The sequence below is a fragment of the Hetaerina americana genome, unplaced genomic scaffold (genome assembly GCF_022747635.1).
Source record: "Hetaerina americana unplaced genomic scaffold, ioHetAmer1.1.p SCAF_3, whole genome shotgun sequence".
Taxonomy (NCBI): domain Eukaryota; kingdom Metazoa; phylum Arthropoda; class Insecta; order Odonata; family Calopterygidae; genus Hetaerina; species Hetaerina americana.
Genome location: NW_027286874.1, coordinates 91392576 through 91416981, shown reverse-complemented (window position 1 = coordinate 91416981; position 24406 = coordinate 91392576). Strand labels below are relative to the sequence as shown.

The following is a 24406-nucleotide window of genomic DNA, read 5'->3' as shown; positions in this document are numbered from 1 at the left end:
GCGAGGGCAGTGCGTCATGCCTGGGGACTCGAGCGATGATGGGACGAGGTCGTCATTTCAATCGAAAGGATTACGTCTGTCCGCATTCTTCAAGAGGCAGGAAAGTGAGTCAGTGCCGTCTCTCCAGAATCGAGTCGCCAATATGTCCGCATCGTCCATCTTCACGTGAGCGAGTTCTCTCTTCTTTATTTCTTTGGGAGGTGAAGGTTCGAACGCTGATCCATAATGTCCTTTCATTCGCATTAAGATATCCACGATCCATTTAATTATTTCTCTTTTATTGGGAACTTGAACTGGGTAGTATATCTTTTAGCCATGAGCACAACAGGGCCATTCTATTCGTCAGAAAATCACACCTTCGCGTGATGGCCCATCGAGTCAGGTATCTCATAACTTCCGAGTAAACGACAGCACTTTCTAGAAACGTATCGTTTTGCTCCTCTCATTTATTTTCATTTTCTTGTTTTTACGTCAAATTTTCCTCCATCTCACCTACTCATTCTCTTTTCGCCACCTCCGTGACCATTTTGCCTTTGACGTCCAGGACTTCTCCCCTCGCTTGCCGCCGCGACTTCCTCCTTCAATTCTGCCGTTGCCCAACACTCCAACGCAGTGCAGTTGATAGCGTACCGTTTTATATCATGCGAATTCGAATCTTGACCCGAGAAGGAGTGTCGTGTCATGTTTTAGCGATGAGAACGCAAGAGGGAGCCGTGCAGATGTATTGACTCCGACGTGATTTCCCCCATGGATGTAACAATATCACAGCCCTACATTCTAATCCTGACAATAGAATAAATGTAGAGGTCTAGAATTTGTGAACCTTATGGCGAATGGAGGATATTACCTCGGTCTTCACTTAGTTATACTGGGCTGAAAAATAGGGCCTGGCTTTCTTTCAATACGCCGCATTCCTCCCTTCCGTTTCATTCTTTTGTGGACTTTTGATTCATGGCTCACTCCTTTCGCCTTTCCCCTTTGTCGTCGTCTTTTACGGGCTACGCCCATCAGTCGCTCCCCCTTTCCCGCTTCCCAAACACCGGGTTTATCCGTCAGGGTTATCAGGCTTCCGATGGAAAGAAGGAAATGAAATTAGGATGGGCATTAAGAATTCTGGCGGAAGTAAAATAAACCAGGTTCACACGCCCTTTGCCAAAGTACGTAAAACAGTCCTAATGGGCCCTTCCCTAGGTTCTTTCGTGACACCAGCACTGGATTCAGTTTGAAACGACTCATCAAATATTATAATATTATTAAATTATCAAATACAACACTAAAGAAAACACATTTGAGAAAACGCCTCTGATCAGTTAGCCCACGCATTCAATGATAACTTGGTCCGAATAGGATGTTTTGGAATTTCATTAAAATGACCAGAATGGGTTATTGTGGCTGAGTACTAAAAAGTACGAGGTAAAAAACTTCACAAAATGCGAGCAGTAGTACGTAGATATTTGTAATGTTCATAAATAAAAACTACCATTTGAGTATTTTACATTCCTACCATGGAACTGTTCTTCTTATTCTGGATCGCGAGTTTGTTTTTCATGGCAGGCGACTCGGGGGATGAATCAATGAATTAATTTGGTTATTCATATTTTTTCGTCCCCACATCACCCGAATTAAACTCTTCCTCGACGTACCTGCGGCTTAGCCTCCTCGACGTGAGTTGAGGGGGCTGCATAATGCTTCCGGGGATGCATTTTACTCACTGTCAAGTTTTCCCTTTTCCCCGTCCCTCCTCCCGCCTCAACCCATCCCTCCCCACACACCCTTCACCCTCACCGATCACACTTCCCCCTGGGGCACTCCCCACCGCAAAAACCTCTTCCTCCCTCCTGAGCCCACCCCGAACTCTGCACGCTTCGAGCCTCGCAAAAAGTGAAAACTTTCGCCCCCGCCCTCAGCTGTGCACGCCATGGAGGAACCTCTCGGCAGGAGTAACTTTTTATAACGACGTCAAAAATAAATACTTAGTCCGCCTTTCGCCGGAATTCAATTTTCAGAAAAACACGGGGGTGGGGAAGGTGGGGTTGGAACGGCTGGGGAGTATTCCGTCGGAGTGTGAAATTGAGTCCCCCCACACCCAAGCAGGAATGCTTAAAGGGCTGTGCACCTCGACTGGATGGTTTTTTGAAAAACCTTTATTCGGTTATTAATTAAAAACCAGACTCATCTCAATGCCGCTCTCAGCGCGCGAGGTGAGACCTGAGGGAGCCCAAGGGGTGTTGTGGGAGCTGGCGTCACTCTTGCTGAAAAGACGCGGCTATTCCGTAATTTTCACGAATCCCAAGTTCCTTCGACACGTTGAACGTAATATTTTATGATAACCAATGTGAATGAAGCAACAGTGAGGGACACCATTCCAGTAATTATGATAATACTTGGGAAGGGATTTGTTTACCATAATGTTAGGGATTTTTTTAAGCTCCCGTGCATGAATCGCAATGCGTTAATGTGGTTGCGTTATGAACAAGCTATTCCTCACTGAAGTGAGCAAAAATGTTCTCCCTCTTCTATGAATAAATGAACTTGAATTTCAACCTGTAGATCACATGTCATTGAAATGGTGTGGTGGGAATAGATCGAACACTTGAATATTACACCTCCGATGTAGAATTGAGGTCGAGGTTATAATCCAATAGGTAAATTCATGCTTTCGGGAATTGTATGGACTCGTTTGGTGTGGATAATTTTTAAAATTTTATCATTATATACGATTGTTTCATCTTTCAAAAGTAAATATTTTTTTCTGATTACAACTTATATTAAATATGATGTACAGCTAATAAGCATTTTGCGGTAAATTTCCCAGCAGAAATTCAATGTATGCATACGTATGCATATGCCTTATTTACTTTCCCTCTTATACTTCATAATTTATCAATTGTACTATTCATAGAAATTAAATATAGAAAAAACAGATGTAAAATGGAAAGAATCAAAGTGCAATGAAATGCGTGAATTGGTATACGACATGTATTCTTACATCGAGGGCCAATCCCTTTTTTAAGTATTTTAAACAATACTATATTTTTAGAGTTCACTTTTATTAGCTCTCGAATGTTAGTAACAGTATGTTTTATTCGAAACTTGAATAATAGGCGTGATCTATGAAAATAAACTTGTTTAACAATATTCATCTCTTCCTTCAAGAAAATATAATGGTTTTATACATTTATTTTATTTATTTAACGACTTTAGGAGGGACTATACAGTGTCAGTCTCGCCCCAGCAAAGTCGCTAAATATATAAAATAAATGTATACAGCTATTATATTTTTACTGGAGGAAGTGGTTGACATTGCTAACCAATTTTATCTGCATGACGACCATATATTTTCCAAGTTTCAAATAAAATATTTTGCTACTCACATTTTAGACCAAATGAAAGTGAACTCTAAAAGAATTGTTTAATATACTTTATTATTTCCTTTCAAGTGCTCTCGTATTTTCAAGTAGACTTTTTGGATCTTTGAAAAGTAAAAGATTTTTCTGTAGCCGAAAACACCTATAGAAACTTTAATTAATCTACGGTGTTATGTATTATTTTTGCTAATACAAAAACCACGAATAAAACAATATACTGATGGATGACATCATTTTCAACAAAATATTTTCGAAACTACAATTGTACTACATGTTTTTTACCTTGGACGCACACTTTATTATGCGTTGTTTTGTAGATTTTTCTCAAAATGTGTAACTTCATCACAATATATATTTTATCTAATAATATTGCCTCTTGGAATGCTATGGCCTTAAATTGTCTCCTGAAACATGTTTGCGTGCAAAATATTAATGCGAAAGTATTAGGAGAGTTGAAAATATTCAGAAATAAAGCTTCAATAGACTCAAAGATAAAACCAGATTGATTTCAAAATAAAATTACAAAGAAATTTCCAAACTTTAAATAAGATATCAATTGCTTAAAATGTTCGAGGCATTCAATCCGAGGACGACATTTTTTTTTTAAATCCCGTAGGTCATTTGACTTTTCGACTTTTTGACTCAATTTCCGGGACCCATGCCGAAGAAAAATATGCATTAGTATTCCCCTGAGCTCTTATATTCTTTTCGCAACTGCCGAGGAAGCGTAATCATTATTTTTTTACGAGAATCCAGGAAATGAAGCTGGAATGTCAGGAAAAAAAATTGCAAAAAGTTGAGGAATAACCCGAAATAAGTTTTAACCCTGGAACAGGAATATTTCTTTAACTCCTTTCAACTCTTTTAAGTTGGGCTAAATTGTAGGATATTATCTCATCTTGTGTCATTTCAACTTTTCCCTCAAATGGGTTTTATGAAAACGGTCCAACCCCAACTAATCTTCCGCCCGATCTAACGTTAGCGGTGACATTAATGGACAAGTGTAAGAGCAACATTAATGGGCTTACGTGCAAGTGCATTATTATGTGGAAGACGCCACGTGGCTATCATAAAGCCCATACCCTCAAGGATTCAAGGGATCAATGGTAATGACAAATAGCGACTAGACACGGTCCCGCAAGGACAGTCACGTTGTTTCACGTCCGAATCTTTTTCGTCCATTTTCCAGCCTTGGCTACGGAGCAGCAGCGAGCATGACAGCACAAACTCCCTTCACGGAAAACGAATCAGTTTTGAGTCGCATGAAAAATAGATGCTTTTTACACAGAGGTCCCATTCCGGAGGGAGAGAGACGAATAATGCATCGTCGGGGGCGGCGGTGGGGAAGGGGGGGGGTGTGTGCAGCGGGCGGAGGTGAGGTGGTCGGCGGGAGGGTAAGAGAGTGGGGGGAGTGAAACGTTTGGAGCAATTCATCCTTCCGAGGCACTCGCGCCGTTTTTCTTCGGAGCCTCGTTTTATATACATCCATCCCTTTACAAATAATCCTTCCCGCAGCGTTACTCCAAATTCTTTTTTACTCCCCCCCATCTCTCTCTCTCTCTCTTTCCGAGGGAGGAAAAAAGGGATGAAGGAGAAAATGAAGAGAACGCCTCGCTCTCAGCGGGCCGCAGGAGCAATCCACGATAAGTGCCACCCAGTGTACTTCGCGGCAAACCATCTGCTGCCCCCTCCCTCCCTGCTACCCACCCCCCCCCTCCCTGACTCCGACCCTCGTCGTCACTTTTCCCGCCTTGCACCGGTCCCTTCCTTACTTCCCTCCCTCCGCCGTTCCCTTTCGCCCTCTCTCATCCTCCCCTTCCCCTATTGTCGTCGTACCGGGGAGGGGGGGGAATGGGGAAGTAGTTTCGCGGGAGGAGGAGAGGGGGGGGGATGACGGTTTAGGGGCAAGTCGCCCGGGGCGCCAAGCCGGGAAATAGCCATTTCAAGTGGCATAGGATGGCGTGGGAAAAGATGCGGTCGAATTCGTTATAGTATATATATGAATCGCGTTGACGCCCGAATGTTTCTCTAAATCGTGGAGAACACGTCGTTTCTTTTCGATACCCTTTTTAAAGTGCTTTCTGTTTTCCGGACGGTTTTTCCTTAAGTGAATCCATTTACATGATACAGACACTAGAAATGTGCCCAGCACCCGAAATCATGTGCCGTCTTTATTCCCATTTTTCTCTATTTTAGAATTCTTTTCGAATTTCACATTTTATTTTAGCAATGCCCCTAGATTAACTTCAGGTTAGTCTTTTTTTCCATTTAGGAAAGCAAAATGTGTTTTTGGTTGTATCTTAGAATAAATTATCGTAAATTGACCGCACTCACTTTTAAGCAACAGAATATTTTTGCATATACATTTTCCTATGCAAAATTGCACAAATTATTTGCACTCATCCCCATGCCATTTACCTCTAATTACCTGCAGTTCCCCCGTAATCTTTGAGAATAAGAAAATCTCCACATATCGCCGCTCTTCGTTCATGGTTTATGGACTCACTCGTGTTTTGGTGACCCCTGTGTTGTATGCACTTTGGAAATGTTTCAGGGGGTTTGATACTTCATTGAATCTTTGTTGCTATAGAGTTGGCCTGCATGGAATACTAATAGGATTTCCCTTGATTTCTACCGCGTCATCTTGTGGCTATGGCTGATCTCTTTTTAAAGGGGAAAGAAGAGCACTACCGAGATTGCATGCTTTTATTCACGTACGTGCATGGCATGGAATGATGAAACAGGTGAGGTTGCATAAATATAAACATGCAATCTCAGTAGTGCCTATTCTTTCCCCATGAAAAAGTGCCCGAGCATTCGTCACGAAACTTCCGGAATCACCTCAAGATAAAGCGGCAGGTAGGCAAGGAACATTCTATCTTAAGGACTATTTATATGCATGAAATATTTAAAACCCTTTAAGTCATTGATACACAGCATACGTGTTGAGTTTATAAATAAAATATTTTCTGAACCTTCCAGTTAACAATCTTTTTTGAAAAATGCATATATCTGAATTTTATATTGGTGTTTGTTTGAAAATATATATTTCTATACCTAACTATAGGTATCATAAAACAATTCAAATACTTTATAAAAAGAGACGTTTCAGGCGTGATATGGTGGAATATCATGATTAATTAACAATAGCAATTTTCCACAAAAATCTTGTGGAAAATTGCTATTTTTAATTAATTCAAATACTTCCTAAATTTACTAGAGTTTTCCCAATGTGCCCCTCTTACTCGGAAAATAATTTGTTGTGTGGCGTTAATAGAAAAAAATTGGTGCATCATCTGGTTTACATCAACCCTTCCGCCGGTTTCTTATTGCTCGTAGTTCACCATGTTGTTTTTGACCTTACCCTCTGCATAAAAAGGCCCATCCATGAGCAGTAAGTACTCGGAATATGACATCATCACGTCAACAGAGTAAGATAAAATTCAGGCAAAGGTGTTCTCGGCCTAACCAAAATTAAACTATATCTAATTCTCAATGTTATTCTCTATGAATAAAGTACATTTCTGTGTGCAGCACTATTCCCTTTAAAATTGAAACATTCGCGGAGTTGCGATTCCGGGAAATTATATATTTCTTGGCGTGCATTTGCAAGTAGCGTCATCGATCACCATGCTGTCGCACTTGAGCAAACCACAATGAGCCTCGAAGGAAAGCAGAGGAAGTGATAGCGGAGCCCGCTGGTGCGAGGACGTATTCTTTAAGCGCTCGGGTTTTGGCTGGGAAGGAGGAGATGACGATGCCGCCGCAAACGCAGTCTTCGTGGTGTGGATCGTTGGAGGAGGTTGGTTCGAAAGCTCCCTCTCACCCAGGGCGCCGTTTCATCCAGGCGACGCGACCCCTCCCCCGCACGCATCCCGCCCGCCCACCGTCGACACCCTCTCTACGCGCCGTCGTCGTCCCGCGTCAGCGAGGCGCTATGCGAGGCGCGCGCGCTACGCAGCGACGTCGCCCACGGGATGGGCGGCTGGGGTGGGTGTCGGCGCCCATCAAAAGGGATCGCATTCAGGAGAAGGGTCAAACCGCCACGCCCTCCGCATTCCTCGGCGGTGGTGGCTAACGTTCAATGTGAATCATCATCACCCCGGCGGCTGCCCGTTACTTCATCAAAATGATCCCCGCTGTTAATTTAGGGAAATTCATCGAGGGGAGGGAGGGTCCTTTCGAGTGGGCGTTTGTGTGTGGGGGGAAGGGGGGTGGTGGGGACACATCTCGAACGAGGGGAACCGAGTCGCATGTCGTAACACTCTTGATATGGAATGAGATAACTGCAGGGAGAGTCGTCAGCATCCGCGGAAGATGAGGAATGGGAGGAGGGTGTCTCTCATTTTATTCGAAGGAGCAGCTGGCCGGCGCGCGCGCGCGGACTAACAAGCACTATTGAAGGCTTGGGATCTCTATCCGACGTGCTATTTTATTTAGTTAATTTGTATCCCCTTGTGAGGAATGCCCTCTGTGGATCTTATCCTTTTGAGTGTTTGTTAAACTTAGGGCACCCTTGAGAATTTTGAGCGAAATATAATATTTTGTTTTGCACCGGTTAATTTTGTTTTGCAGCATGCCCGTGCCAGTTGCGTTTTTCGCAAGTTCCCTCCTTATAGGTATTATCACGGGTAATCCGCTAAATCAGGTACAAACATTCGAGTCTCGTGAAACTCAAAACACTCGCCCAAGTTTCACTATTTTAAATATAATTTTCGCAATTCCAGTTATATTTCGTGCAACATCCATTTCTGGAAGTAATGCATCATTGAATCTTACTATATTGTGCAAAGATAAATTTGAATTATTAATTTTTGAATCCACTTATAAAAGTAAAAGCCTGTTCCAGAAAAGGCTCTAGAGTGCTTTCACCCGAAAATTGTAGATTGTCACGAACAAAAGTGTAAATGTGTGAGAAAAGCCAACAGGTGTTATCAGACAATTTTCTGTTGCCTCTGTGTGGGTATTTCCTGCCATTTTCAGACTGGTACCCAAATGTGCATCATGAAAATGGACGATAACAATCAAGTTCGGAGCTTTTCATGCATGAGTTCATTCAGCGAATCCCTTCGATTGGAGTATATAATTACTTCTTGCGTGATTCCATAATTGAGGTGATCTGTTGTTACATAAGAAAGAGTTTCAGACGTAAATTTTCGGAAATACCATATAGCCATGATGCAGAAGAGAAGACGAAATACCGGTAAACTTCAACACTGCATTATTAGTAAGTGACCGTAGTTTAAGCAAACAATTGCCATTATCAAGATGAAAAATGCAGTAAAGGGAACACCAATCATTTACCGAATCACCAGTGAATTACACGTACATCATCAGTTAGTTAAAGAAATATTTTACACCGCGTGCCTCTCAAAGGAAATTACTCCCAATGTTGACAGTCCGGTATGCACTTATTATGTAGAGGTTTTGTGGAATTAAACTTGATTATACAAGTTTAGGTAAACTAAATTTGTAATAGTACATATTATAAATCCTAACCTTATGTCACACCACGCACATACGTAAATAAACATTGGAGGGTTGAAAATAATGTTTAAGTATATGAATACATTACTAACACACATTTAACGATGGGATTTCGCAAGTAGTTTTTGAGTTTTTTTTAAATATTTCATTGAGTAGCTGTCCCGTTTGTCGAGAGGATAGACATTTCCACCCTATAAACAGAAATTCCAATCGGTTTATTTAGTATTCCTGTCTTGCAGCATCTTTAGCTGGGCGTTCGGAGTGGACTCAAGGGAAGCTTATTCGATTGATACACGAGGACGGCTTCTCAGGCTCCCCTCTAAGAACTTGAGTAGATGGCTTTTAAATCGACCGTTCGCGTCCAGCGTACCATTCTCCCCTCCCCTCACCCGCGACTTCTCCCACCCTCTCCTGTCCTCCCTCCTCTCGTATACGCTCAACCCATAGAAAGGGAAGCAGTCTTTAATTATAACTTATTCTTCGCGAGATAAGAATGCTAGAAGATGCCAAGGGTCTTAACAATCGAGGCCACTTCAACCGCCCACCATTTCCAGGGTGCTTGGATATTCCCTACACTCCCCCTCACCGCCATTCGCACCCCTCCGCTCTCCCGCGAACACTCCCCTCACCATCCCCAGCATCGCCTACAACTCGCCCCCGAGGCTCCCGTTTGCTACCTCCCACTCCCTCTGCCCTTCCTCCTCCACCACTCTCTCCCTCCGCCCCTAGCTCCTCCCCCACCCCCATTTTCACTCTCTTTCCCCTCCCTCCCGGACCACGCCGCCTCCGCTGCGAACTTCAGCATGTGTGCCTCCCCCTTCTTCGCTCCGATCCGTCGCCCCCCTCGTCTACCTCCTTCTCCCCACCCTTCCGACCGCTCTCCATTCATCCCAGCTATTTCTATCAATATAAATGTTTGCCCACAGTCTTTATGGAAAATAAGGGATGTGGAGGGGAAAATAATAAACTCAAAATGGGTTTTGGCCGCTCCCCCAAAGACGCATGACCAAAAAATCCCAATGAATGATTAAAATGAAAAAAAAGAGGTTTTCGAGAGGATATTTCTGGGGTCTCCGTTGGAAAATTTGATCGTAAAGCCGTTGCGGAAGTCCGGAGTGTGCGATGTATAAATGCTATCATGTTCTAGGCCAATTCTTCATTCTGTCATCGCTGCTTGCATTGGTGTCTTTTATGACCTGTTTCTTCTAGTAATTCGTCCTTGGCATTCCTCTGTACTCTCTAGTTCTTCCCTTCCGTGACCCCATCTATTATAGTCTTAAGCAAACTATTGTGTCTCAAAATGCATCCAATTAGTTATCCTCTTTTCTTGTCAATGTCTTCCATAGGCTTCATACTCGTCCGCTCTACTCAGGACTTACTTCGTCTCCCCCTTTGATTTTCACCATTCTTCTTTGTCACATAACGCTAATGTCGCTTCGAATGCTTTCTTTGGTGCTGTCTTCAATCACGTCTTATAGCCTTAATATGGGAAACTTCGGCATAGGAAACTTCATGTTTATCTTTTAATAAATTGTTCTTAACATCCTAGTAGTAGTTTTGAGGGGAGGCGACCGACAGCTGAGGTCATTTGCGCCATAGGGGATGGATAGTAAGGATGAAGGGTGGAGAGAAACCCGGCGTCGGCATTAGCCTACTCTTTACGAAAGGCGCCAAGGGGTCCGCAGTTTAACGTCCCATCCGACGGACGGCATACTCACTCAAAGTGCCCTCCAAAAAGCACCTCAAGTAGGGATCGAGATACCTCTGAAAAATATTCAATTTGCCGGGATTTGAACCTGGGGGGAAGCCAGTACGATAGCCACCGCACCATCTCGATCCCCTGACATATTGTTTTGTTTGTTGTTGTTGTTTTTTTTGTTTGTTTTGTTGACATATGTTTAGCTAGATATTGTCGAACGTTAATAATTGTTTCTTTTGACAGAAAGCGACTTCCACCTCCTGCTACATTCTTTATCACCGAACTCCTATCGCTCGTGATTTCGTTTTCAAAAATGCCAAAGATCTTATGTCTCAAAACACAATTTTATCTTCAAGTTGTTTCTTTGGGAAAATATCAACTTAAAACATAAACTATCACATTAACCTTTAATTGCGCCTTCACTTGGAGCCTTCAATCATTAAAATTTTCATAAAGTCATCTGTTTCAGTCCTTTCGTTTTGAAATTCCGTTTCAGTAGGGTAAAATTTACAGGTCATAATGCATGGAATTGTTGCACTTTTATTAAGTATTTTCAGTATTATTATTTTATCAGGCCTAAACAATATTTTTAGCTCATGACGATTTCTACACATGTAAGTGCTATTCTTGGCTTTTAGAGAGTAGGGGTTTCCTGTTTTACGCAGTCACTTTGGTCACCATCAACTGGAAAAAATGGTTAATGTGTGTTCTCAGCTAAATTTCCTGAGACGAGGCCGATTCTCCATTTGGAAAGAGTGCAATAATATTCTAAACCAGTAAATCAAGAAGTTGTCCCTTCAGTTGGTCTAACGTCTCGAGGAACTCTCGAGGTGGAGACATTTCTTTCTCACTATTAATTGAATTGTGATAAATCTGGCATGTACAGGGGGTACGCTTATAGTTCGGTCGTTTATGACTGGGAAATTCTTTTATAATGAATAAGAATGTTTTTGCACAAACATTTTCCGTCATGGAAAGTAAAGAAAAAGAGGAATATTGAAATGTTGATCAAATATTTTGGCATTGGTATCCTGCACAGCCTAGCATGGTTTAGCACAACCCATAGTGAGGATAAAAATCCTTCACTTTTGTTCAAAAGTAAACACTTGTTCGTGTTCACTTCGAGATTAAAATTAAACATAAAATGCATGACTATTTCGTCCCAGGACGAGAGTTAAGGCATATATTGTCTCTTTTTATAAACAACATAAGGAGAAATACTCCAGAATCCCTGGTAAAATGGATTGAAACTTGGATAAAAAATTGTATTTCATTTGAGATTACTTAATTTTATACTCTATTACAATTTCACTCGCGTTCTGCATGTATTTTCCCTCTCCCTCTCTCAATATCCTGCGGCCCGAATCGGACTCTTTTATGAGTGAATAATAAAAGCCAGCCCTTCAAATCCGGAGAGAACGCTCCCTCGCCAGTGGCCAAACCATACAACTCAACCGGAAAGCCTTCCCCCGCAGCAAGAAGGGGGCACTAACCCTCAATTCGAGGCACTGTGGGGACTAAGGGGCAAGTCCGCGTAAAAATCGACCTTCATCCCGGGAGGGCGACGACGGGAGTGACCGAGAAGCAGGGAGCAGGCCCCCCTCCCCGCCGTGAATTTTTTGTCAACCCATTCCGAAACATAAGATTCACAATCGCAAGCCGGAGGCGGGGAAAGAGAGAGGACGCTAATTCCACAAGTGCACCCGCTCCCCCGCCTCCCCCCACCTCGCCTCCTTTACCCCCTTTCCCCGCCCACGCCCCCACCACCAGCGCCCTCGGGGTGAACACTCACTTGTTTCCCTGCGAGTGAGTCGTCCTCCCTCCGATTTCCCTCTCTCACCCCCTCCCGAAGAGCCCGCACCGCCGGGAAATGAAGCCAGTCTCCCCGTCTGTTTGCTCAAGGTCCTACCGAGAGCCGGCGACGGCGCCCCCATGGCTGCCCCATACCGCCTCATCCCCTTCCGCCTCCCCCTCTAGATGTCGGGGTATCCGCGTTGACCTCCGCTAGGAGAACTAGGGTAGCTTACGTGGCGGGTGATGGTGGTTGTGATGCACGTCTATTTCTTTTGCCAATGATACATTTTTTCCTGAAGCAGTTGGATGATAGAACCCTTTCCATTCCTCACTCCTGTCGAATCCTAAAAAGTACGCACATGTGTAGGGATAGGATGAGCGTGGGGAGACTGGCGAGAGCGCCAGAAAGCCTCTCCCTATTGAGATGGAAACGGATAGGGGAGGGAACCCTGAGCGAGGGAGCTGAATCCACCCATGCCTCTTGGCGTCGTCGTCCCTTTCACCATCCCCGAATCCTTCCTTCTCCCACCCACTCCCGCCACCCTGAAACCTTCCGCACCCATGCAGGGAACCCTTTAACTTCCTCCTCCTCATCATCACCCCTCCACCACCTCCCCATTAAAGCCTCATCCTCCCCACACCGCCCTCTCACGCGCCCGCAAAACTCTCTCCCGCCTCGAGGCATTCCCAACACCACCACCGCCTACGTCGCCCCGGCGTCGCCGGATGCGTGTGTACGCATCCGAACAATTTTTGTGCGCCGGTTAAATTATGTCTCTCCTCCTCCAGTTCGCAACTCTCCCTTCCTTCCGTCGCCCCACACCTCTCAATAACCCTCGCTCGTTTCGTTTACGATCCGGGGCTCGGCTTTGTGGAGCGCGGGCATTAAAGTGTCGTTGACGCATTGCGTGGTGGATGACGCTTACGCGCGGCTTTTCGGACCTTACCTTGAAGGCTTTCACCTGCTTAAAGGCCCATTGATACATCTCCCCTTGAAGTAACGCCTAAAAATTCGTTGCTTCGGGGAAGGAGGAGGAGGAGGATTGGAGGGCTGTGTGCTCGTAGCTCCGCTAAAAACACAGAGGGGTGGTGGTGTTGACTCATCAACATCGCAGTTACTTAGACGGCAAACGTTTTGCTTTGAAGGTGAAACATTGAATATTGTTTGCGTGGAACTACCCTCGGATATACTCCCTACTTCTCACCCCCAACTACGGTGCCTTTTAAGCCGCTTAGCATACAAATAATGCATACCTGGTTTATGTTCACATGCATGCATAACTTAAGGGCAGTTGTAGCTGAAATCATATACGAGCAGTCTCTCATCTATGGACATTTTTAGCAGAGTGTGCCTTAAACGGAAGTGTGACGAGTAGACCGTGATATATTTATCACAAACGTATTTGTTTCCCGAGAAGATAAAAGAATATGCAATGTCAGATAAAAGAGTGTCGTATTATTATAGCCATTAGCGCTACATATGTTTCCTGGAAATAATTTATTTCGTCATGGACATGTATACCCCTCTTGAGCACTAAAATTTAAATGGGCTGCTTTAGTTAAACGGCAAGTAAAAGTAGATGTTGGTACTGTTTATATTTTTATGACAGCATAGTGTTCATTCGCTGATTATTGCGTGTCCTTCACAACACCTGGCGAACACCTATTCGGAAATGTGCATATCGTCCTTCACTTCGATGGCGCTTTATGTCAGCACGCAACGGCATACATACATGCATGGGACCCTGTAAGCCACCGCTAGCTGGTGTTAGAGAGGGTGATCCCACTGCTGCTGCTTTTGACGCAAAATACTCCCCCACCCCCTAAGCGTGGTGGGGCAACGTTATTCTGATCTGTTATCGTTCGCGAGAAAAATGGCCTCTTCAAACTATCTCTTCTACTCTCAATCTCTCTCGTTTTCTTTGAACGATCTCTCTTACCTTAGTTCGACTGGGCTAACAATAAATTATCAACATCATCGCTAAAAATACCTTCCAATATATCCAAGTACTTCCAATTTATGCGAGATATTTACTCCTTAATTTAAGCGATGTGATGGATAAGTGGCATTGTCAAACGTTTATCAAACATCCTGTACTTTACTTAAATGTATGTTTTTGTGTAATCCATGGAAAATTACGCATAAGTATAATTTTTAGTACAAGTCAGTGAAATAATTCCATACTTATTTAAAACTAGGTTAAAGTCGTTGACTGGTAATTATTTTGAGTGCGCATTCGTCTTATTTGTGAATAACAGTTGATAGTTGCCATAAATGATGACGCTGTGTTTTATTGTTGTTTTATTGCAAGTAGTTTTCAGAGCATTTAACATTTTTTAAACTCAATTGATTATTCCATTAGAGCCTTTTTCAGCCAGGTAAAAGATGACTTAAACAGTCTAAAAATCAGCAGTCTGGTGATGTGGGTCGGATCATACATAGTTCCCAACTACTGGGGACAAGAATTTTGAGAAATGATTCTAATTTACGAATGATTTATTTATTTAAGTTTACGTTTTCCAATGTTTACCAAGGATTTTAAATCTTTCAACGACGCTCGATTACACTGATAAATAATCATCACTGTCGCGTTTGCAGGATTTTTAACGCTAGGCGTTTGGCGTTATGACGAATCGTCGATCGGTAGTGCACGGAAAACTTGGGTTAGAATCAATCTCGGTGACCGCAGGCGCAATATATCCTTCCCCCTCGCACGCGCAGCCCCCCCCTCCACACACACACACAGCCTGACCCTCTATCCCCCCTTCCTGAGCCCTCACCGCCATCTCCTCCTACCCAATCCCTCCTCTTCCTCTCAATTTATCCGCGTACGGAATATTCCGGAAATCGCCTCGTGCGGCTGGCGGAGCGGGGGTGGGGCTGGGAAGGGCTGTCTCCACACCTCCCCCGTTTCCTCTCTCTCCACCCCTCCTCTTTTCGCACCATCTTCGGGAAGAAAAAGAAGCATAGCACGCGAAATAAAAACGAGCGCGTCACTGTCGAGGCGGGGATCGACCCGCTCCCTTGGGCGTAGTAGCACTGTCGTGTGTCGTTCGGGTTCACCAGAATTTCCTCTCCCGTCTCCCTCAACTCTTTCCTCTCTCTCTTTCTACCTCTTTTCTTCTTGTCCTCCTATCCCTCTTCGCGCCGGAGCACGGCCGATGATCCCCACCATCACTCTACCCCGCATTCGGTGGATTTTGTTTTACTCCATGCCTGTTCCTTCCACCCTCCCTCCTCCCGTCCCGCTCGCTCATGTGCCCACGTCTACGCGGAGCGACTTGACTCGCGGGTGGGTGGAGGGGGTCCTTAAAAACTGAGCCCAAGCTCCCGTGAATAATGTCCCTGGCCTGGAGCGGCCGAGAATTTTTTTCTCCGCGCGCGAACCGAGAACGATGCCGCTTTCGGAAAGGACGGAAAATCCTTGTGGAGAAGTCGTTTCCGTTCTCCGCGAATTTTTTTTTTCCTAATTGTGCCAGAGAAGTAAATGAACCCCTAATAACCATGCTTCATATATCCATGGTAAAACGCTTGTTTTTTCTCCACGCCCTTTTCGTTGATGTTTGTCCATGTTTTCCTATTCCACCTTTTTATGTCAAAAAAGATTTAATTCTTCAAGTTCTTGATTAGACGCTTAGTTAAAGAAGCACGAGTCAACGAACGATCTCTGCCGTATGTGATGTGCGTATTTGCTCTCTTGTGTGTGTTTCACGGCTTTTTGATTTAGATGTAAATGAGAAATTATGAGATAATATGAATTCAAATATCTAAATGCATCTTAGGGGATCTAAAGATTAGAATCCCAGCTTGTCGAAGTACATAAACTTCTATATAATATATCAAATCTACATAGTTCATTTTATGCCTCATGCTGTTCACAAAATGATTCATGTGTGCTAATGAGGATTTTTTTTGTTTGTTAGGGTGCTCAGCCAACATGGCGGCCGAACTTTGTTCGCGATCTGGTTGCATCATCTATCTATTTTATGCGGCCATTTTAGCGGGAGTCTGTTTTCAAAAAGGTAAGAATAACATCTGAAACTGTGTTTGATCATGTCAAATGATAATTAACTCCATGAAATGGATTCAAAACAAATTTTATGTATGTAATAATTTCCAAATCTTTGTTCATTGGACCCTGAATAAATCAAATTATTGTTTGTTTGTTTTAACAATCATGCCCTTTCTATTCTCAGTCAAACGCACTTTGTATTGACGGGAAAAACGAGAAATAGTCTCTAAAACATTATAGTAGTGGGATTACTTACACTAATTGAGGTGATCTTTGGCTATTTGGTATATTGGTGTAAAGGTAAATAATTGACCGACGCACTTTTGCGCTGGCAGGAGCATTTCTGATATTTTTCTCACGGATCTTCTTAATAAGGTGATATTACGAAATGGGAATTTTTTTGCATGTAAAATGGATTTCTCTCTTCTCACAACGGATACTGCATTGGCCAAGTATTAATTAACCGAATATTACCCTGACTTCGGTATTTGTCTATTTGGTGCTTGCGACCCCTGCCACACTCCTTTTTGGTGGATCGCGCTATTTATGTAGATTTAGATTTAACTAAAACAAAATTTAATATCTTCAATTATTTCAAGAATCCCGTCATACAATTTTCCAGATTAGGAACTCCATTTTTTTTTCAAATCTTCAATTTAAGCTTCCTCTCTTTGTAGAACCTATTCGTTGGTTATCCCATTCGTTCGTGTGGTCTTGGTCTTCATTATTACTATAATGTTGCGTCAATGTGCCAATGCTTTAAATCTCCCCTTCTCTGCCTCTGTTATTACCCATGACATACTACTTACTACATAGGATCATGCGAAGGATTATTACTATCGGTAATCTAACGGTTAAGGAATGTTTTGGATGGACACACTAATATACAATGATGCTTTTCCTTACCTCTACTCAGAAAACACAACCTGGCATCCGACACTACGACAACCCCATCTTAAATTCCAAATACTTCCTCCCTTCATTCCGTCCAACATACCTATCCTATTCCTACCCCTTCTTTGTTTGCCTAATATTCTCCTCTCTATCACAGTCTTCAACATTCCACTGCCAATCAAAGTGCTCTACATCCATCTTTCCTGCCTCCTTTGAATTTTTCTCAACAGTCCCCACTCCTCCCCCACCATACCTAGTACGTCCTTGTTGTTTTTTCTTCCAGTTCACTTCTCCCTTTTCCATCCTTCTCTACACCCAATGCTATGGATATGTACGTTTTAATGAGGGGCTTTTTCGATTCCTGACTTGTGTTCCTTAGCTAAATTACTTCATTTTTTTGGGCTTTTAAACGAATTGTTTTCGTCTCGCTTCTTCCATCGTTGAGGATTCTTCTTACCTAATAACAAGGCTCTTCCAGGATCTGAATTCTCAGTAGATTACTCGTATTACCTTCTTTTTCTCTTATCGTGATTTCCTATTTACTTTCTGGTAATACCTCTTCATTTCTCTCTCTAAGATGTGAGAATTTATTCCAGAACCACAGCCAAAGCATTCAGCTTCGTCGACAAAATAATTGTTTTCAAATAAATGATTTCACTTTTTTTCTACCTATTCTAGGTTATGTGTATTACGGGTGAGATTTTACGTCATTGTCTTGCTTCTTTAATTGCTCTTGCTTCTTTGCGACCTGGTATTTATAAAGGTATGAGTTAATATGTCATTATTTTAAGAAACTCCTATGCCCGTCATCTTGAGAAGTATTTCATTTCATTCGACATCATCAACTGCTTTTTCGAGATCTGCAGATAACGTGCGGGTATAATGAATGGCCCTTGACCTTGGTGCTTTCCAATTCTCTCTTCTATGAAAGTCAAAATGGTTTCCCTTATTCCCCTGCATTTCCGAAATCCAAAATGTTTTAGGTCGATCACTTCTGTTTCACGTTCCATCCATCTGTGGATAATTCTCGTCAAGATTTCCTATGCATGAGAAGTCGAGCTTATAGGTCGAAAGCATTTGCATTTAATTGCCGTATTTCATGAGAATAAGGATAATCATGTACACCTGGAAGTTCATCGGTATTTTTCCATTCGTACATATCACAGATGTTTTTGTGCAGTTTCGTTTAAGCTTTCCCTCTAGCATTTTTTAAATAAGCTCGGGGGCAATATTATCGATTCGGGGGGCTTGTTTACGCGCAGGTCCCTCAACTGCTGTATCGAATTCCGTTCTCGGTATAGTGTCTTCTTTATTGTCTTCATCAACGTCTTTCTTCTCTGTGATTACGTTTTCGCTGGGGTTGTTTTTGTACTAAAAAATGCACCAAATATAATAATAAAAATAATATTTGTATTCCACCATAATTGGAATTATAATCATAAAATTTGAATGGAAATATTCAATATTACAAAATTGGAATTTATATATAGATAATCCAGAGGGAATCCTGTTTTGGGGTTGCCTTGATTTTGAAAGTCGAACCCTGGCACAACTGCGCTATCTATCATTAAAATTTAAAAAACTCATACATATCCTATGATAAAATTTTAACACTTATTTCTTTCGTATCCTTCCATATTCAACTTTACTTAAAATTTTCCTGTCATTTAGTCTAATCGTAGTGTATTATACACCGTATTCCTGGAATTGATTTTTCGCTATCGCATTGACGGCTTCAATTTTACTACATATCGGGCCGTTTGGTGCCTCTTCACATAGGTCAATTTTACTATCTTTCCCGGTCTTCTAATTTATTAACTCCTATGCACTTTCACAACATTAATTCCCTGGCCCTCTTCATTCCTCAAGTCCTTAAATATTTGTCTCACTTCATTCAACGCCTTTATTTTCAGCTGTGATTCAAGGCTTCCTCTTAGAGTTTTCTAACAGTTTTTGGCAGTTTCTATTAATCGGCTTTTAATATTTTTCCCCATTTTCTCTCTACTCTTCCCGGGTCATCATGTTTTTTTTTAATTTTTTTCCTAGGGTCCTCGGCAAAGAAATGGTTTCAGTTGAGTTTCTTTTATTTTTTAAACTTACTATCTAACTCTTTATGTCACTAATGAAGGGCATAACATGGGACAAAATACGTTAGGCACATCTGCGGAACTACAAGAAACGAGTATGTATCAAACGAATGGAAAGGAAATAATCGAGCGAAAGACAAGGAGATGTGTCATTTCGCGTCGTTTAGGCCACACCTGGCGTACACGTCGAGAATTCGGGAGCCTGCGCAGAAATGCCCAATTTAGGAACTAAACAAGATGCAGAGATAAGTTGCCGGTCCGTGGAAATTCGTAATGAACGAACAGAAATCGCCACGTCGTCGCAGAAAATCCTGGATCTGGATTCACTTTTGAGCTTGCACGACTTAAACTGCTATACAAATGTAAATAGTACGAGTTTAACGTTGACGTAGAGGGAATAAATTAGCTCCTCTTTACATTGGTATGAAGTTGCAGCATATGTAATTAGTTTAAAATCTTCGTCTATCTCCGAGCTTTTTCCCCGTACATATTCACTGGCAGTGTTTTTCAAACAGTGAATTATAGCCAATGCCAATTAATGTTACGTTTAGAATTCTGTCAGTCTTACTTTGTGGAAGTGATCCTTGGATGACTTAGGTAGTTACTTCGAATGTCCATGTATCTTTTATTGACGATCTAGGTTTTGACGCATAGCGTCATCTTCAGGTGGTCAAATAGAAAGCTTAGTCTCGTGTACCATTCGTAAATGAGGGAGGGTTGAGGGAAGGTGTTGACGGTTTGGGAGGGGGTTGGAAGGATTATGGAATAGGAGGTGGTATTAGGTTAACGAGGGGTGTCAATCCACTTAACTTAGACCGCACATGAATACCCGAAAAGTCTATGGGATCCTTGGATGATAAAGTTAATTAAAGAATTGGAAAAGGTTCCGATAAAAGCCGCAGGATTTTTAAAAATTGCTATGAGGAGTCGGTGTGACGGACATACTGAAGGAATTAGGTTGGGAAATCCACTGTACACGAAGAGAACGGACAACAGACTAAGACTTTTATAAATATACAGAACACCCAAGTTTGCTTGGTTATTCGATATTCCTTCCCCGTGGAGGAAGTTACTTCTCGTCACATCTACACTCGCTTAAATTTTTTTCTGGTGAGTAACATTTCAGAAAGTTACATAAATATAAGAAAAAGTAATGATAGCAAATACTTAGGTTGTTTTGCAAATGTTTAATGCTGCTGTTTTATTGTAAACGACAAAACAGTAATTAAGTACACCTACCAGTTCCTCTTCAGATATTGAACAAAAGTATCCCCTCATTACCGTATTCCGCTCTGGTACAATCAAATGCAAACTTGAAGGGAAACACTGATCTCCGGTGCCGAGGTTTATCATTTAGAAATTGTTTTGTTTGTATGACTAATGGCGTTTTTCGCGTTGAACTATGTTTATTTTCCACCTTACTCAATGCAACGTACACTGGCTGTCGTCCCGAGCTCAAAGTCTCAGATTAAATTCCAGGTGGTCACTTTTTATAGAAACTCAATGCATACTTTTGTGTTTCGTCAAGAGCACTTCTGGTGCAGCTCACTCTTCAGTCGTCCAGGCGCTAAGGGTGATCCCATTGACATCTTTTATCGAGAGTTGGCTATTGGATTTCTCAACAGTCTTCCTCTTCTCCCTTATTCATCCTAACCACCTATCGTAAGTGGCCCAATGGACTTCATCAGTTTACACCCACCAAAATAATGCCCTAGGAAATATATTGTTCAAATTGCAAATCCTCTTCTGCTACATGTGAATTCGATAGCATATAACAAAAATAACTGTCAAATTCAATATAAAATGGCTCTAGTTGACTTGCGTTGGAGAACAATATCTACCTATAAGTTAGTACTATAATCGCATTTGTCTGTCCTGAAAAAATGCTTTACTCTTCCGCAAAATTGGTTTTTTGAAGTCAAGATTTTCGCCAATTTTTTTTATATGTTTCATCAATAAATTAAAATTTAATCTATCAATAAAATCAATCACTCAAATAAATCGTCATCATTGGTAAAATTATGGGCTGCCCATACAAATTCAATTCACATCACACCTGTGCGTAATTTCAGCAAATCATTGGTAGACCTAAATGAGCAAGTCGGAAGGGCTGTTATTGTATTTTTGCTGTGAATAACAAATTTGCATTCCACTCCGTTCGCTCTCATTATGGTGGCCGTTTCCTCTTTTGAATTTGTTGGAAATTGTGCATTCTTAGGATAGCCTCCATTTTTTTGCCCTGGAGTCCTCACAACCTCAACCAAAAGAATGGGGAAAAAACACTGACCTTTGTTAATTGTCTGTGAAATCACTCGCTGTCCTGCAGGTAGCGCCGAGATCGAGTGCTACGTGTGCAGCTTCAATCCGTATGAGGTGGTTCAGGCACACGAGGGTAGCAGCGAGAATTCAACGATGGAGGATCCCGAGTGGTGGCAACTCGGAAACGACACGTGCTCGTGGGAGAGGTTCGACCCGACGAGAACTCGGACGGCGGGCTGCGACCGTGGATGCGAGATCGTCAAGATGACCGACGGGAACGGTGAGAAGCACTCCTTACTCCCCCCCCCATTCACCCCCGGCGATTGACTGCGTGAGCGACGCTTCCTCGAGGCTGTATAAACACATTTCCCCTCGAAGAGGTGATCTCTCCGTCTGGGTCCGACGAAGTGAATCGAGAGACCCCGAGGACCTAAGAAATTCCTGCGTCGGCATCGAAATATCTATCGCTCACCTGCGAGCGCGTTCACCCGGTTCAATTCTCACAAATCCTTTGCTAGCGCCTCGCTCAACTCATTGTTTGCATTCTCTCTCTACAAATTACAGGTAAACATTGTTCACAATGTAAGCCAAGTTGTGTTGCTAGTGTTTAAGTTAATATAATTACTTAACGTGCAGATCATTTGTTGAAAAACTTAATGGAATGAGAGAAATAAAGGACGACGGTACATAAATATGGATAAATAGCTAAAGAAAGTACCCAGTTATGGGTACAAAGTTGGATTTTAAAAGTGTAGTTAAACGTTGTATGGATATTCATCCACGATGAATCGTCCAAAATTAGCCTGCGTGCCACTTTTTACTACAGTTTATAATTTAACTTTTATGCAACAAATAAACCTGCTTGCTAATTACTGCCCGTGGCCATAGTTCATAAACCTTTCATGGCCCATTGATTAGACATGGTTCGTCATTCACTTTGGTTGATTCATGCAATCCCTTGTACTGCTAATCTTGTGTTAAGAGTACAAGAAGATTTTTCATTCATATCTGGTTATTCGCATAACAAGTGTCTGTGTTCTATATTCGCAAGAACCAATTTGCACTGTTTTTAAAAGCGCTAATATTGCTTAATAGCACACCAAATGATAAAATAACCTTGTATTTATATTCAGCTAGCATAAAATAGTAATACCGGTCTCGTAAACCCGAAATTTAGTTATATAGTTACAATTTTTTTTCAAACTTTGTTGTGATGTGTAATATTTAGTCTTTCGATTAAAATATTTGTATTTGACAGTTGGAAAAATTAACTTACATTGTCCGTGATTTTACTATAATTTTTCGTTTATTTGTTTATATGAAAATCTATTATTGAGATTAGAATGAACATCACTTCACCATCAGCCCTTATGGAAGCCTAACTATCATCGGGCAGTCACGTTAAGTTACAGTTAAAGGTTGTGAATCGAGGACTTAAACATATAAATTTGTAAAAGGTTTAAGAAAATAATGGAAGTAACTTAACAAAGAATGACTAAAATTAGCAAGTAAACAGAAAACAGACAGCGGCAAGCTTCCAGAAGTTGAAATTGAACTTACTTTGAGCTCTACAACCTTACACATAAGCGATGAATCACAGACCACTACCTGGCTTTAAAAGAATTCTCAGATTTCCTCGAATACAGGTCCATTTTCACATGAACTCCTTTCGACTTCATTCATGACTCGCCTTTAACTGCACTATTAGCTGAGAGATAGTATATAAAACAGTCTCTTAAATGAGGGATGGCGAGCCGGTGAATGATGGGCTACGTGTTGTCTTATTAAATACTTCCTATTCACCCCGAAACGTCAACGCTGGAATAGAAGAGCTATTTCAGAATAATCAAGATCGGGAGCTGATTATATAAGGACTATAGGATGACTAAAACAGTCTCTGTATTCTAATAGTTGGTTATCGTGAGACAATTTTCATGTATTCTTTTCAAAGGGCCAGGAGCGCAGGAGCGAGGCTTATCGTACCCCATAAAATCGCTCCCATGTCGGGGGCGAAAATGATTATTCATGCCTATAGAATTTCAGCTCAATGCTTTCAAAATGGTTCGTTTAAAGACAGTTCTCATACACCCGAGCAGTTATTCAACAAATCCAACCTAAAAAAAGGAGTTAATTGAAACTTGACTGAGTTAATCGGGCATTGGCCGTGGTATTAATATAGTTTCATTCCACCTTTAATTTGATTTACTCATTAAAATAGCCATTTTTGTTTGATTACTTTCTGCAAACCTCGCTCAAAAAAATTTTTGAATACCACCATAAGTCGTTTTGCCCACTACAACGATGTTACTTTATCTACTGAATGATTTAAAAACTGCTAAAATCGAAAATAATTGATATGACGGTGCATAATTCTTTTCTTTCAATTTATTTTATTTAGAGTTAGAATACTTAGCCTTAGTACTGGGAAGGCATAATCTGTGTATTATCTAAATGTAGCATAATCACAAATATTATTTGAAATTATTAGGGCTTCAAAATAAATTGGTTAATAGTGACGCGAAGGAATGATGATGCCGTCGGTCGATGACCCCTATTATATCGATTATTTTTTCCAAAACTTTATCTCGTTAAAGTTTGTCTCGAATCAATATTTTGTACGCAGGTGCATTTTGTGCCTCAGTTGCCTCTCATTGCTAAACTCTTCCCTTCACCCTTCTCATTTTTTCTCAGATCACCTCGACTCCACCTTTCCTTAACAGTTCAGCCTCTCGCTCCATTCCACTCCACTCCCTATTCACTCACCGTAGTCAGCACGTTGTCTGGAGAAACTAATTACTGTCTCGA

At 41.8% G+C, this 24406-nt stretch overlaps 1 protein-coding gene across 1 annotated transcript in view; it reads left to right on the top strand.

The window, feature by feature from the left end:
- Positions 1 to 24406, top strand: part of LOC139690887 (uncharacterized) — a 97771-nt gene that overhangs the window by 65151 nt on the left and 8214 nt on the right. Inside the window, exons 3-4 of the mRNA XM_071588505.1 lie at positions 16273 to 16371; positions 21669 to 21881. Coding sequence (XP_071444606.1) covers positions 16287 to 16371; positions 21669 to 21881 — 298 coding nt within the window. The 5' untranslated portion in view covers positions 16273 to 16286. The remainder of the gene's footprint in view (positions 1 to 16272; positions 16372 to 21668; positions 21882 to 24406) is intronic.